The sequence below is a fragment of the Cyprinodon variegatus genome, unplaced genomic scaffold (assembly GCF_000732505.1).
Source record: "Cyprinodon variegatus isolate N-32 unplaced genomic scaffold, C_variegatus-1.0 Scaffold237, whole genome shotgun sequence".
Classification (NCBI taxonomy): Eukaryota; Metazoa; Chordata; class Actinopteri; order Cyprinodontiformes; family Cyprinodontidae; genus Cyprinodon; species Cyprinodon variegatus.
The window spans coordinates 462810-477062 of record NW_015150690.1 but is presented as its reverse complement, the minus strand read 5'-3'; the positions used below and the strand labels follow the sequence as shown (position 1 = coordinate 477062).

Here is a 14253-nt window from a genome sequence, read left to right as displayed (position 1 = left end):
GCAAGGGCTCAAACATGTACGGCTGGAAACCTTCTACACCAAACCAAGCTTCCACCGCCCTGGCGTCCTCTTCCACAACATCTTCATCCCCGCTTTCCTCCTCTAAATAAAAAATGTATGACGGAGGAGACTTCGTTTCTAAGTCACCAACTTAGTGCTACTTGGTCCCAATGGAATTTCCCATTGGGAACCTGCTAGCACTAAGTTGCTAACTGGTTAGCAAGATGCTTCCGACAAACTGGCAACAACCAAAATTGCTTGCGAACCTTCCACGGCAACAATCCCGCCCCCTTGATAAATGACCAATCACATTCACTTTATTCACTCGTGTAAAGTCGGGCACCAGTCGGAGGAATTCGGAAATGCAAAGCTTAGAACAGCAATTTCCCTACGACTTTAAAGAGGAAGGAAATACCAGCCACCAGCGGACACAGGAAAAACGGTAGAATTAAGTTTCTTTATTTTACCGAGATGGAAAAGTTGTCACCAGTTATTGTGGTGAATGAAGGGAACCGCAAAAATCCAGTTTATTGCCCAGTCCTAAGTTATATTACCTTAAACTTGATGCATTGAAACTCTGCCAAATCCACAGAGGGCCATTTGGATGAACTTTCATTGGTTATATAGTCGTCTGTGACTAAGATCCAGGCACTCAATTCAACAATATTTGCAACAATTAGCTTTAGCAGCATCATTGTCATTCTCTATCTAAGAAAATGTGAAACTACAGACTTTGCCCACTCCACATAGAGCTTTTTAATCCCACTGTAGAGTCCCGGTTTGCTATGTCTTCACCTCACAGATTTCTCTTGGTTTTCTCCTTCTAAATTGTTAGATCCTAACAACTTTTATTTGAGCTCACTTTGTCTTTTGGTTGGAGTTATTTATTAAAGTTTAATCATTTTTCAGAACCCCCACCAGTAATGTTTGACAGCTTCTTTATGTTTATTCTCTCCTATTATTTTGCATGTCTATTTTATAATGATCTGAGCTACAATCAAGATCATTATAATAAAAGTAAAGCATTTCTAAATAATAATACATGCATTAAGCCTTTTGGATTTCTCAAGTTTATGGTTTAAAATTTCAAACAACCCCAGAATAGCCTTCCTCCCGTCACTAGTTTACCATTGAATAAATATATATATATATATATATCTGTTTGAAATATTGATAATTTTCTGTAAGAAGAACCCAATAAGCAGTGGGATGAAATGCAACCCTCCAAGGACAGATTCCTGGATCCATACAGAGGAAAGGAAACAGACTTCATTGAGAAACCGTCTGATCTTTAAGGACTGAATGGATCATTGATGTGTGCTCGGGTTGGGACCACCTGCCGATGTGAGACGTCTCACTGGAAGGGAAGCTCTGTTTGACATGGACTTAGTGGAATCTAGAAGGACTTTACCCCTATATCAAAAATGACCCATCAATGCATTGATCGGGGGGCTGAGTGTATCATCACACAAACCTCCCCATGCTGCTCGCCATGCTTTAAACTTCTAAGTCAAGGGTTTAACTCTCTAAATGCTGTTATGAACGATCCACTCTTCCTGACATATGTATGTAAACTATGTTTGATTTGACAAATGAAGAAAGCACAGAGTTAAAAGCCATTTTTGCCCCTGACAGTCAGGTAAGTGTTTCTGTCTCTGACAGGTCTGACAGGAAGAGACTCAAAAATCAATGTGAGTCAAGTACAAGAACTCTCAGAGAATAGCCTTTATATTTCGCCGTGTCTCTTAATAAAGTGACACTAACACTTTCCGACAGAGGAGAAGGACTCCTGCTCAGAGGCACTCTGCAGGAACATCTCTTAGATTTGCCCTTAAAGTTGTTTATCAGTGATAAAAAAAAAAGAGGTAGAAACCATCAAGAAACACCTGAAGCTTTAAAAGTAGAGTGATAAGACAGCGAATAGATCACCAATGCCTAAACAAACAAGCAAACATCCAGCGGCTGCTCTGCTTCCTGTTCACACCATTTGATCCAAGATAAAAAGATGCTGCCTCAGAGCAACAGAAACCTGCAGCCATCACTGGATGGATCCATCAGGAGACTGGTAACCACATGCACGCTCACACACACACAGCTGGCTTTAATCCCAAATTAACCCCCCCTCCACCTCCGTGTTCAATGTCAGCAGTTTGCAGCCGGAGAAACACGACCAACATGCAGCATGTGTGTTACAGAATACCACACACTGGTCCCTCTATACCTTTATTCACCCTCCGCAGGATCTGGCAGCGACACTTAAACGACACGGCGATCATGGTGATGCGAGCCGAGCGTCGCCTCCCCCCAAACTGCCATGCAGGTGCAGCCGCCGACAGAGGAAAAAAAGGACGATTTAAAAAAAAAATGGGAACTACTCCTCCTCCTCCTCCTCGTCCTCCTCTCCTCTTCCTCTGCGAGCAGCTGAGTGACGGAGGAGCTCCTCAAACAGAAACTGTCATCGAGGCGGGAGAGGGAGGCGGAGAGCGCTGCAGATGTGAAGCTCCTCCATAAAAATCAGCCAGAGGGGGAGGGAGGGAGAGGATGAGAGGGGGGAGGGGGAGGTAGAGTCTGCGCAGATTGGAGGATGAAGACGATGAGAGGGAGGAGGAGGCAGAGGAGGGAGGAGGAGGCAGAGGAGGGAGGAGGAGGCAGAGGAGGGAGGAGGAGGCAGAGGAGGGAGGAGGAGAAGAGAGGCAGCTGTATATGAACATCAGGATGGATGGATGGATGGATGGATGGATGGATGGATGGATGGATGGATGGATGGATGGATGGATGGATGCATGGATTGATGGATGGATGGATGGATGGATTGATGGATGGGTCAGTTTCCTGCTGGTTGTTCTCTAATGTTCCTTAAAGAACCTCAGAGAGCGGCTCCATTTAAACTGAGATCAGGTTACACACGGCAAAACAGACTGTTAGTATATTTTTTGTGAAAATATTATTAAGAAGAAAATCCCTTATTTAAATCAAAGAGGACTCCTAACAGTTTCATTTCACCTTGTGTTTCCTAACATTTTCTTCAACATTATTTAGAAAATTAAACTTTATTCTTAATCCAAAGAGTTTGGTATTCTAAGGACACCCTTATGCCCAGAATAAGCAATAATGATCAGCTTATGTTGATCCCTATTTTCTCCAGCTGTTCGTTCATAGATTTTCCTTATTTTGGTGTCTTGAGTTGCAGTACGATGTCAACATTTAGGTCCAAGTTTAGGTCCACTTAGGGAAAAAAAACACTTTATTTCTTCTATTTTCCAAATTAAAACTGAATTCTTGCCTCTTTTCTATCTTTTCCTTTATGCATGCCCTGTTTTTAAGTTCAGCCCTAATGTTTTATGATGCCTTTATCTTTAGAGAAAAAAGTGCTCCAACCCAAACTGGTGATTAATTTTGTTTCTTTTGCTGTTAAATCCGTCGATCTTTATCTGGAGGAATCTATAATAAAATCTCTTTTTCATTTAATGTTGCTTCTCCAAATTCTGGAAGCTTGGTGCTTCATTCATGCATAAATAAGAAGGATTGTGTAAGTGTATGATTTTTTTATCCAGACCTCAGATTCTCACGCAGGCAGGGGGAGAACATGCAAACTCCATGCAGAAAGACCCGTGCTGGGAATCGAACCCGGAACCTTCTAGTGCTACCCACTGCTACATTGTGCAGCTAAATACTTGTTTTGAATTTGACCCTTTCCAAATATGATCTGTAGACCTTGTGTTGCGTTGCACCTGTCTAAACCATCGCTTTAAGTTTTGCCCTCAGCCTGCCATGCAGCAACATTAAACCATGCATTACTACCCTTTAGAATCCTCAGCATATCGTTATACTCTCTCGTTCTGTCCGGGACTCCTGGCACACAATTTTGGTCCAGGTTGTTCTTATGATTCTGAGAGGAGTTGCTTTCTTTTGCTGTTCCTCTTTCATACCGTAGCTTGGGAATATCACCAGGACAAACCGAGGCAACGCCGTTCCTTGAAAACTCGGGGCTAACATTTGGTAAACCCCCTTTATCTTCTTTATGCACTGGAAAATATTAAAATCTAGATAAATACTTTTTTTCTTAAAATAAGTGCTTTTTATCTTGAATTGAGGAGGTAAGTGAGACATTTTGCCAATGGAACAGGACAATTTACATTTAAAATAAGAAAACACAATTGCATTGTCTTATTTCAAGTGCATATTATCTAAATATCTAATTTTAAGAGTAGAAATACTGATTCCATTGGCAAATTATCTCATTTATCTACTCAAATTAAGAGTAAATGCAGTTAATTTAAGACATTTTTGCTCATTTTTAGATCGTTTTTCCAATCTTACATATTTGTTTTGCACCACCTTCATCCTACACTGGAAAAACAATCTAGAAATAAGTAAAAATGTAAGTCAAGTGTATTTATCCTTAATTTGAGTAGGTATATGAGATTAAAAGAGTGACAAACCATTGGAGCAAAGCAAAGGTTGAAAACTCAAATATTCAGTTAGCATTATTACAGAGACACTATCAAAGTAAACACTGTTCTGGGGGCTATTAACAACCAACCAGGAAAATCCATTAGAATCAGCTTTCACTTTATTTAAATGATCCCAAACAATTAAAGCCGGAGATGTTTTCATATGTGAGGCTGCTGCTGTCTGACTCCTGACGCTGTGAGGACCAATAGGAGCTCAGCTCATCAGCAGAATGCCATGCGATTGGCCGGCAGCTGATGAGGGAGTGCCCTGCAGCAGGTAGTAATCAGACATGTAGGTCAGTGTTCCAGCAGCAGATTATAGTAGATTAATGCCTGTCAGTGTGTATTAAAGGTATTATCTGTGATGTTTTACTATAACTGCTCAGCTGCTCTCTCTCTCTTCTAAACTGCTCTCTGCTGGTGTCTCTCCACCAGCATCATCACCCTCAGTCAAACAAAGACTTCAAACATGTGTGAGCTTTCACTCTGAGTCTGAGCTGAGGTCTGCTGCCCTCTGCTGGTCAGACTGGCTGTCAGCTGTCCTCAGACTGTCACACCTCAGGATGGTGACACAGCAGCATAATGCATGAAGCCTCGGATCTCAGATTTAAACCAAACTCAGATTTTAATCCCACTTTTAGCACCAAAGATGCAGCGAATATCTGAATAATACTGCTTCCATGGAGTGTTGTTCTAGCAATAGCTTTGCTTTTAATCCAAGAGCAAATTCAGCAGGTAAATATAAACGGTAAAACTAAAGAACCAGTAGAACCATCCAGAATCTCAGAATACAGAACAAGAGAAAAAGAAAAATGAAAGAAGAAAAAAAACAGCTTAATTAACAGAAGCCAGACCTGATAAAAGCCTGAAAACGAAAAAGAAGAACCAGGATTGAAGCAAGCAGAACCGAACAGAACCAGAGATGGTAGAAGATGTGTGATGTACCAGGAACCAGAGAAAAGTGAAGAGATTAAAACACAAATGGATGGAAAAGAAGAAAATCTGTTAAATAAACCAGAACCCGATCCAGAACTAAACCAGTTCCATCTGATTAGCCAGAACCTTCTTTATACAAAACCCTTCAGTTAAATGAAAAGATCAGAACCGCCCATGGTCCACAAAACCAGGCAGAACTTAGAAACCAAAACCAGATCAGTAGAAGAAACAGAAGCAGAACCAAAAGAAAACAGAACAAACTATCATCTACAGTACGTCATCTGTTCTGAATGGTCCAGATAGAACCAGATAAGTTCATCAGAACCAACAGAACCACCTCCAATTAGATTCACTTAGATCAGAAAATGTAGAAAACTACCAGCCTGGAAGGAGCAGATTAACCGGTCAGAATCGACTGCAAACAATAAAATATTCAAGAATCCATCCAGAACTATTTTCAACAGACAAAAACAGAACCAGCTAAAGTCCACAGAACCATATTAAGAGTTTCAGAACCAGCAGATTCAGAAATACCAGAGTTAGACTCCCAACACTTTGATGCTCAGAACCAGGATTAGAAAATCTGCAAAAGTACAAACAGACATAAGCCAAGAAAATCCACATCAGGTCAGTCTAAATAGAACTTCATAAAACAGAACCGATCCGTGTGATTCCAGAGTTATCAGAACCAGCTGTGGTCTCTAACGGTGAGAAAGAATGAAAAATCAGGCCAGGATAAAAAAAATAAATAAAAAAAAAAATCAAGCTAATCTGAGCCGACCACATTCAGAATCAGAACCAGAACCGGATAATGTTTCTGATCAGAACCAGAACAGAAGCACCAGTAGCATAAATCATCGAGTAAGAGCTGAGAAACTGAACCAAGGCAAGAAGAGAATAAAACTAAAAGTGGGAAAACTTTTAAAAAATCAGAAATATCAGAACCAGAAAAGTCCAAGAGAGCGACAAGAATCAGAACCTGACAGTTTGGTTTTGATCCAAAGCAGCTAGTTGGGTTCCAAATGGAAAAAGCTTCAGATCTGAGCGGTTCTGCTGCTGAAAGCCTTTTTTTTTTACAGACGTCCCTGAACGCACCTCACATGTAATAATACACCACCGTGAACTAATGAGGCCCGTCCTGCTGCTGTCAAACGCACGCATGCACGGCTGCAGCCGTTACCATGGAAACAGGCTGATGAATAATTGAGGGGTGAGAGCGACGCCGAGACGTACAAAAGAGCGATTTTACAGATGAAAGCAGAACTCACACAAACCGACACAGAACGCAGGTTCCGGGTCATCATCAAAGATGCCGGCGTTTCTAAACAACACAATCAGAGTGTGTGTCAGCGCGTGTGAACACCAGGCTGTGAGTCGACCTGACATCTTCTTCTGTGTGCGCACACAAACTGGGTGTTAATAACACGGCTGCTGTGACAGGGAGCAGAAGAAGAAGAGATGTGCAACCCTTTAATTAGTGTGAAGAGTCGCAGTCCGACACCAGTTTATCTGTGAGGAGATGACCAGATGGGGGGCGGCGATGACACCATGAAAACCGGAGGGAGGAGGTCACACTGAATACAACCAGAACCACAACCCCATCTGGGTCTTTTCATCTCAATAAAGGAGGAGAAACAAAACAAAAATATGATAAAGGACACATTTGTTTGGTGCAATCATTGCCTCCATCCAAAAAAAGCTCTTGCTTCCTGTTTATCATCCCTGACTGCAGGTCCGAGATCAAAGAATGAGGGGCAGATATCTCTGCAGAACCCTAGTGATTGCCGATTTAGCCAGCGAATGCCTGACGTCCCAGAATCTTCTAAAATGTTGGCTTACGCTAAACTTTCTATCTAATTTTTCAATTTTGGGCGTATACATAGTGTTCATAACGAGTCCAGAACGTATGTCCAACGACAGCCCAACTTATGCATAACGCACGGCAGCGTAATGGCCATGAAATGATGCTTGTGCATCATTTCATGGGCATTAACAAGCATCAGTTAAAGCTGCTCCAATCAGGTGTATCACTGCTCCTGAGGGACGCAGCGATGCACCCGGAGGCGCATAAAAAGATGTCTTTGATTGCTGCATTAACCTAGCTGCTATTTACCAAATAAAAAAAGAAAGAAAAAGAAAAAGGAAAAAGAAAGAAAGAAGGTTTGCAGTCACAGCAGATTCAGCTTCATATCTGCTAGGAAGTTTGTTGGTCGTGGGCATGAACGCAGGGAGGATCCATAACACTTACCTTCTGGCTCACCCTATTATAGGGAGGAAGTCTGGCGGTTTCCTCCTGTGAACCCACTTTTATACCAGAACGCTGCCAATTCTCCATTACACAGTAGCTGTGAGTTACAAACATTTTCAGCAGTCAATCATCTGGAACACGTCAAATACGTTGATATGCGTCAGAGATAAGTTATGCACCAGTTACTTATAGGTTTTGGATAAGTAGACGCCACGACTTATGAGCAACTTAAACTTAATGTATGTCAACGATCAAATAACTTACCTCTAACCTATGTCCTACGTATGAGCATACGCTGACCTACTCCCCGTATGTTGACGAGTGCCAGCGTGTTTCAGCCTGCTCATAACTTATACAAGACGTACCCATAACTTATCCAACGGATGCCAGCGTTTTTGCCAGATTTTCCGTACGTCAGGCATACGCTGGTCTAAATCGTCAAGGTGTGAAAGGGGCTTTAGGAAGAGAAGCACTGCCAGAGCAGAGACTAGGATGGTCCAGAGTCCGGTCTGGGAGTATTCCCGCTGTTTAAGGGCGACGAGGATACAGAATAAACTTTATCTGGTTCTGTTTCTAAATATAAACTCTCACCTAAATAGGTCCATTTAGCTGTGCTGCAGGGAGGAGCAGCAGAACGTCTCAGCTGTGTTTGGAAGCAGGGGACCTGATGATAGAATGACGGAGGGGATTACACCAAATATTTGGCTTTTCTGTGTTAATCACCATCATGGAGCCAAGTTCTAACCTCCTTGTCAGAGCAACCAGAACTGCCTGTTTAAAAGCTCTGCTAACGGGCATGCAAGTGGCGCAATGTTAAGTGCGTACAACCCATGTATGGAGGACTTAAGGCTGATTTATGCTTCTGAAACCGAGGAACAACTACAATGGACAACCTATGCGTCCTCCTTTGTCTTTTTGCCAACTCCATAAACAGAATATTTTCCTCTTCGATGTCTAGCAACTCTAGATCCATCTCTGTGACCGTGATATCTTGCAGATGTGCCATTGTTGTTTTGGAAGGTAAACACTCCCACCGCCGGCGCCACCGAAGTTCTCGTGACCATCCGTTCTCCCCCTTGCGCTTTGGCGGGAAACTACTGTGCGTCCCAAGAAATTCCAGACCGACGATGCAGAAGCATAACAGCAAAACTTGTTCGCGACCAGACCCAAGCGACATTTTTTGTGTGCGGTTGCAGAAGTAGAATCTGCCCTTTAGTCCTTGACGCGACCGACCTGGGTTTGAATCCGGCCTGTGGTCCTTTGCCCTATGTCTCTCCCCCTCTCTCATACCCTATTTCCTGTCAGCCTACTGTCAGAAAAACGTGCCACTAGTGCCGTAAAAAAAAAAAAAAGGCTCTGCTAACAGCACATAGCCTCTGAAAACAGAGAGCTAGTTAGCATCCATTTATAATGCATGGCCCAAAACAGAAGAGCGACCTCGGGACAAGACTCTGTGGTACACCAACACCTTATGGACAAAGGACATACTTTTGAAGACCAGAATGTTCACATTTTGGACAAAGACAAAAGGTGGTTTGAAAGGGGCGTGAAGGAAGCCATCTATGTCAAGAAAGAAAAACAACCTTAAACAGATGGGGCTTCAAAAACCTACAGTTCAGCAATAGAATTGATTCCTTCCCGCTATCATTGCAACCCCCACCCCCTTACAGGGGACAAGAACACATCGCCTGTTCAAAATTACAGGCTAACAAAGAACCCAAGGGGCTCAATTTGCATGTTTTCTAAGCCAAAACAAGGCTTTGTTTTTGGTCCGCTCTATAAAGTCTTAAACTCAACGCTATTTCTGACATTTTGATTTGAAAAAGCAGGCTGCTCAGTGACACAGCGGGTAGCACTGCCGCCTTGCAGCAAGAAGGTTCCGGATTCAATTCCCGGTCCAAAAAAATGACTGTTAGGTTAATTGGTTTCTCTAAATGTTCCTTAGGAGTGAGTTTGTTCTGTTTTTCTCTGTGTTGCCCTTAAATGGACTGGCAACCTCTCCAGGGTGGACCCCGCCTCTCGCCCATAGACAGCTGGAGATGGGCACCAGCACCCCTCAAGACCCCGCTTGGGATAAGCATTATGGAAGGAGGACCATGATGTCCTGGAGGACAGAATCTTCACCAACACATCCATATATAAATGTTTAAATCAGAAGTGATTTAAACATTTTTATTCAGTAATAAGTTTCTTATATTTTATGTCTAGTTTAATCAATTTTGTTATCAATTTTTGTTTTAGTTTATACAGTTGGAAAGCTCCTAATGATACAAGAGAAAACTTCGCTTTTTCAGGAAATGGCTGCCTTTCAATTAACTTCCATTCCTAGAGGTAATATGTCAGAAGATTTCTTTTAGCATTGCAGCCTGCTTTCAAGGTGAAGCTGTTCTAAATAAAGCTCAGAATATCCTCCATTTGTAGAATATCATCCAAACATCTTAATTTCTTTTAGGACGTCTTTAGAACGCCTCTGAGGACATAAAAGCTGCTACCATCTTTGCTTTCCACCATCAAAGCAAACCTTCACGATTCTGAGCGGTGATATTTTTATCATATATTTATTCAGATATCCCAAGGTTTTATCCATAAGTGTTTTATAGTGAAAGCTGTTTTATAAAAGAATATTTTAGCTTAAGTGGAAATCATTCAGTGAAGAAACAGTTTCCCAATCATGAGTCAAATAAAAGCTTAAATACGGCAGATTAAGAGAATAAAACAGCAGCAGGTCCAGAAAACAGCAGGAAGTTCTGAGCAGTAGAAACATGGAAAACGCAGTTAGCTGACTCACTTGGAGCCAGATGCACCTAATGAACTGGCAATTGTCTGAAGGGAATCAAGGGGGAAAAAATGAGGAAGTTGTTCTTTAATTTAAAAGAACTAATTAAACATCAAATCCAAATAATGAGGGGAAAGCGTTGCTGAATCCTGAGAGGCCTGCAGATTAATTAATTGTGCGGATTTCTGCTCCACTTTCTGCCTCTCGCTCTTGTGTTCATCGGCTGTGAAGATAATCGAGAGAAGGACGCCGCCTCCGGCGCGAGCGGCTCGGAGCCAACGGCAGCTGACGGACGAGTGGAGGACGTGGGCCCTGGAGCCGGCGGAGTCGAGGGGAGTCTAACACATTCCCACATGGTGGCGGGTAAAAATAAATAAAAAAAAATAAGATGTAGGCGAACACTTCATGATGGGTCTGTTAACGGCAGCCAGGAAATGATAAAAACAAAGATGTTCCTGCTTTGAGCAGATTTGTTTCCTCCAAACAGGAACAATCAGACGCAGCAGAGCTGGCCTTCCTCCCTGATCTTTAGTCTTCATCACGCAGGATGAAGATACATTAACTCATTGAAGGCATTAATTAGCACATTTTCTATGTCAGCAGCCTTCACATCACACATGACGGCTGCACCGCTCTGAGCTCTGGATCCTCATCCAGTCACTTCATTTGTGTGTTAATGTATGCATCATAATATTTCTGCATATAATGAAGCGTCTGGAGAGGAGGAGGTGAGGCTGACTGATTGGAGATGAAGCACTGAAGGGGAGACAGGTGACAACACTGACTGATAGAAATATGAGAAAGCTCTTCATCAACAAGGAGTCTGCAGGTTTACTGAGACCTTCAAAGTCTCAGGAAGCAGATGACACATAACACTTCAGAGTTATCAGACGTCATTAGAAACGAAGAGCACAACAAAATAGAAGAGAAGAAGAAAAGCTGAGGTGCGAGTTTACATAACGTGAAGCAACCTCTGCAGCTCATTCACCTGAAAAGACAACCCGGGAAATTCACCACAGGCCTCAATTGGGCAGGTTAAAGGTTGAAGTTCATCGCAGAAAAAAGAACAAACAGGCGTGGATTGTTTGGAATTGTCAAAGTTTAAAGTCGTAGGGAAACGGCTGTTCCTACCGTTGCAGTTCTGAGTTCTCCCGAGTGGTGCACGACTTCACACAAGTAAATAAAATGAATGTGATTGGTCGTTTATCAAGGGTGCGGGATTGTTGTGGCAGAAGGTTCACAAGCAAGTTTGGTTGTAGCCGGTTTCTCGGAAGCATCTTTGCTAACCAGTTAGCAACTTAGTGCTAGCAGGTTCCCAATGGGAAATTCCATTGGGACCAAGTAGCACTAAATTGGTGACTTAGAAACAACACTGTCAAGGAACGCTATGGACAGAGGAAACATGCAAGAGGAGGAGAGTTTAGTGTCGGAGGTCGTGGATGAGTCTCCTCCGTCATACATTTTTTATTTAGAGGAGGAAAGCGGGATGAAGATGTTGTGGAAGAGGATGCCAGGGCGGCAGAAGCTTGGTTTGGTGTAGAAGGCTTACAGCCGTACATGTTTGAGCCCTTGCCTCGCAACGCTGCCAGTTCTGTTAGCTCTACGCCTGCTGCAGACACAGCTAAACAATTGGATTTATAATATACTATAATATAGTGATAATATAGTATATAGTATAATAGTACAATATATAGATAATAAGTATCATGACCCAAGTATCGAATCGTAACACCCATGGCAATACTCACCACTAATGTATATCATGCTTGTTGACAGACACTTGCAGCTGCTTCTCTACAGTCATTTTTGGGTTGTCTATTGTGCTTTAAATTGTATTTCATGTATGCATTGCTAATGTATTGTATGTATTTTAGACCTGCTTCCCTTTTTTTCAAAGTGATTACTCCAGTTGTCAGGCAACAATTTTAAATAAGAACATTTTCTTAATGACTTGCCAGTAAAACTAAAGGTATAATAAAGCTATAATAATAATAATAATACGTTTTCTCCAAGAAAACTCCATATTTTCCCTTTAAACACGTTTGGTTAAATTACCCACAATCCTGTGCTGCATCACGATCACTGCTTCCTGACCAAACACCTCCTCATCCAGGAACAAAAACATTAACTAGAAGGAAATAAACGTCTGTTAATGTCGGACCGATTGGTAATACTGACACTGATGTGTTTAAAAATGAAAAAAAATCAGCCACCAGCAATGGTAGCTCCCATATCTGCATCGCTGGTTATAAGATTCTGATTCATGTTGCCTCTTTAGGCGCTCATATTGGATCAGGACCTGGTTTCTAGTTGAGGAAATGCTCATTAATCGGTGTTGCTGCATTTTACGTACCTGATTTCATCAGAAACTGATGCCTTTATTTAAAATTGCTGATTAAAATTCTTCGTACAGTAAAACTAAGCCCAGAGCATTTTCTCTTTGTATTAAAATGCAACAGAGAAAAAGGGGTTTGAATCTCAGTAACCTGATTATCATGTAAATGTGCCTAAACCAGCTTAACAGAAAGGCTCTGCATTAAATCAAGGAGGAAATCTGGGAGTAAAAGCGCGGCAGAGCAGGTCTGAGGAGACTTTTCTGCGTTCTTCTCAGGGTTAGTCAGTCAACCAGCCAGAAATCGCTTTCAAATACAATCACACGCTGCAGTGACCACGACACACACCCTGAGCTGGATGATAGCTCCGAGAAATGCCTTGTGGCAGCTCTGCAGCTCATACACACCAAAACGGTGCATTTCTACAGGAGGGTCAAAGTTCTGCATTAAATATCAGCATGTAAACACGCTCGGATGTCATGTTCTGGACCATTACATTCACACTGGAGCTCAGAGCTGGTTGCTGGATGTAATTTAGAGGAAAGCGCTGCGAAAAGACTGAATCGAACAGAACCATGAATCAGCAGTTTGGAAAAGTCCAGTCGGCGGTTTTTCCTCAAGGCCCGCAGACGGCGATGGGGAACAGGAAATAAAAACAGAGAAGTCAAACATATTCTACAAGCAACATCCTGAACGCCTCATGAATCCCCCTCTGAATAAATGAAGCCAAACCTGGAATCACCCCATCCATCATCTGATCACTGATCGAACCACAACAACAATCCCTACTTTGAATTCATGTGAGCGGCTCACCTTTCAGGACCTGCCATGGATCTGACTGGAATATAAATGATGGACAGTTTGGTTTTATTTCTGGTTGAATCGGGTCTGCCTGCTGAAATAACCAGAACAGGTTTCACTAAACAAATATTTGCTGGTATAAAACCAGAGGTAGGATGTAAATATGTGCATTTACTAATAAATGTATAATAATTTTACTCTTACCTGAGGAATATCGTTTAGAAGAAACGCTACTATTACCTCTACTGCATTTACTTCATGAATGACAAAAAAATTAGCCAGAAAAACAAACTTTACTTTAAATTGACTTCCTATCATTTTATGGTAAACGGTGGAAACTTTGGAAATGTTTCAGTCCTTCACTCATTTCCTTTTATTTCTTCTATTTTCTTTTTTCATGGTGTTTTAAATCTTGAATTTTATTATTTAAATCCCAGAGCTTGTGTGTAACTTCACACTCTTAGAGGGGGTATTTCTTCACAGACGATGCTTTTTAAAGTCGTAGGGAAACGGCCGTTCCAATGGTTTCTCCCGAATTCTCGTTAGTGGTTCACGACTTTACACAAGTAAATAAAGTTAATTTGATTGGTCGTTTATCAAGGGGGCGGGGTTGTTGTGACGGAAGGTTCGCAAACAAGTTTGGTTGTGGCCGGTTTCTCTGAAGCATCTTGCTAACCAGTTAGCAACTTAGTGCTAGTAGGTTCC

General features: G+C 42.0%; 1 protein-coding gene across 5 annotated transcripts in view; it reads right to left on the bottom strand.

Annotated features, from left to right (window-relative positions):
* grip1 (glutamate receptor interacting protein 1) overlaps positions 1–14253 on the bottom strand; it is an 82963-nt gene that overhangs the window by 42070 nt on the left and 26640 nt on the right. Inside the window, exon 1 of one of the 5 annotated variants that reach the window (XM_015381627.1) lies at positions 2222–2442. The exons of the other annotated variants lie outside the window; for them this stretch is intronic. Within the exon in view, the coding sequence (XP_015237113.1) occupies positions 2222–2276 (55 nt within the window). The 5' untranslated portion in view covers positions 2277–2442. Of the gene's footprint in view, positions 1–2221; positions 2443–14253 lie in introns of those variants that run through there. 5 annotated transcript variants of the gene reach the window in all.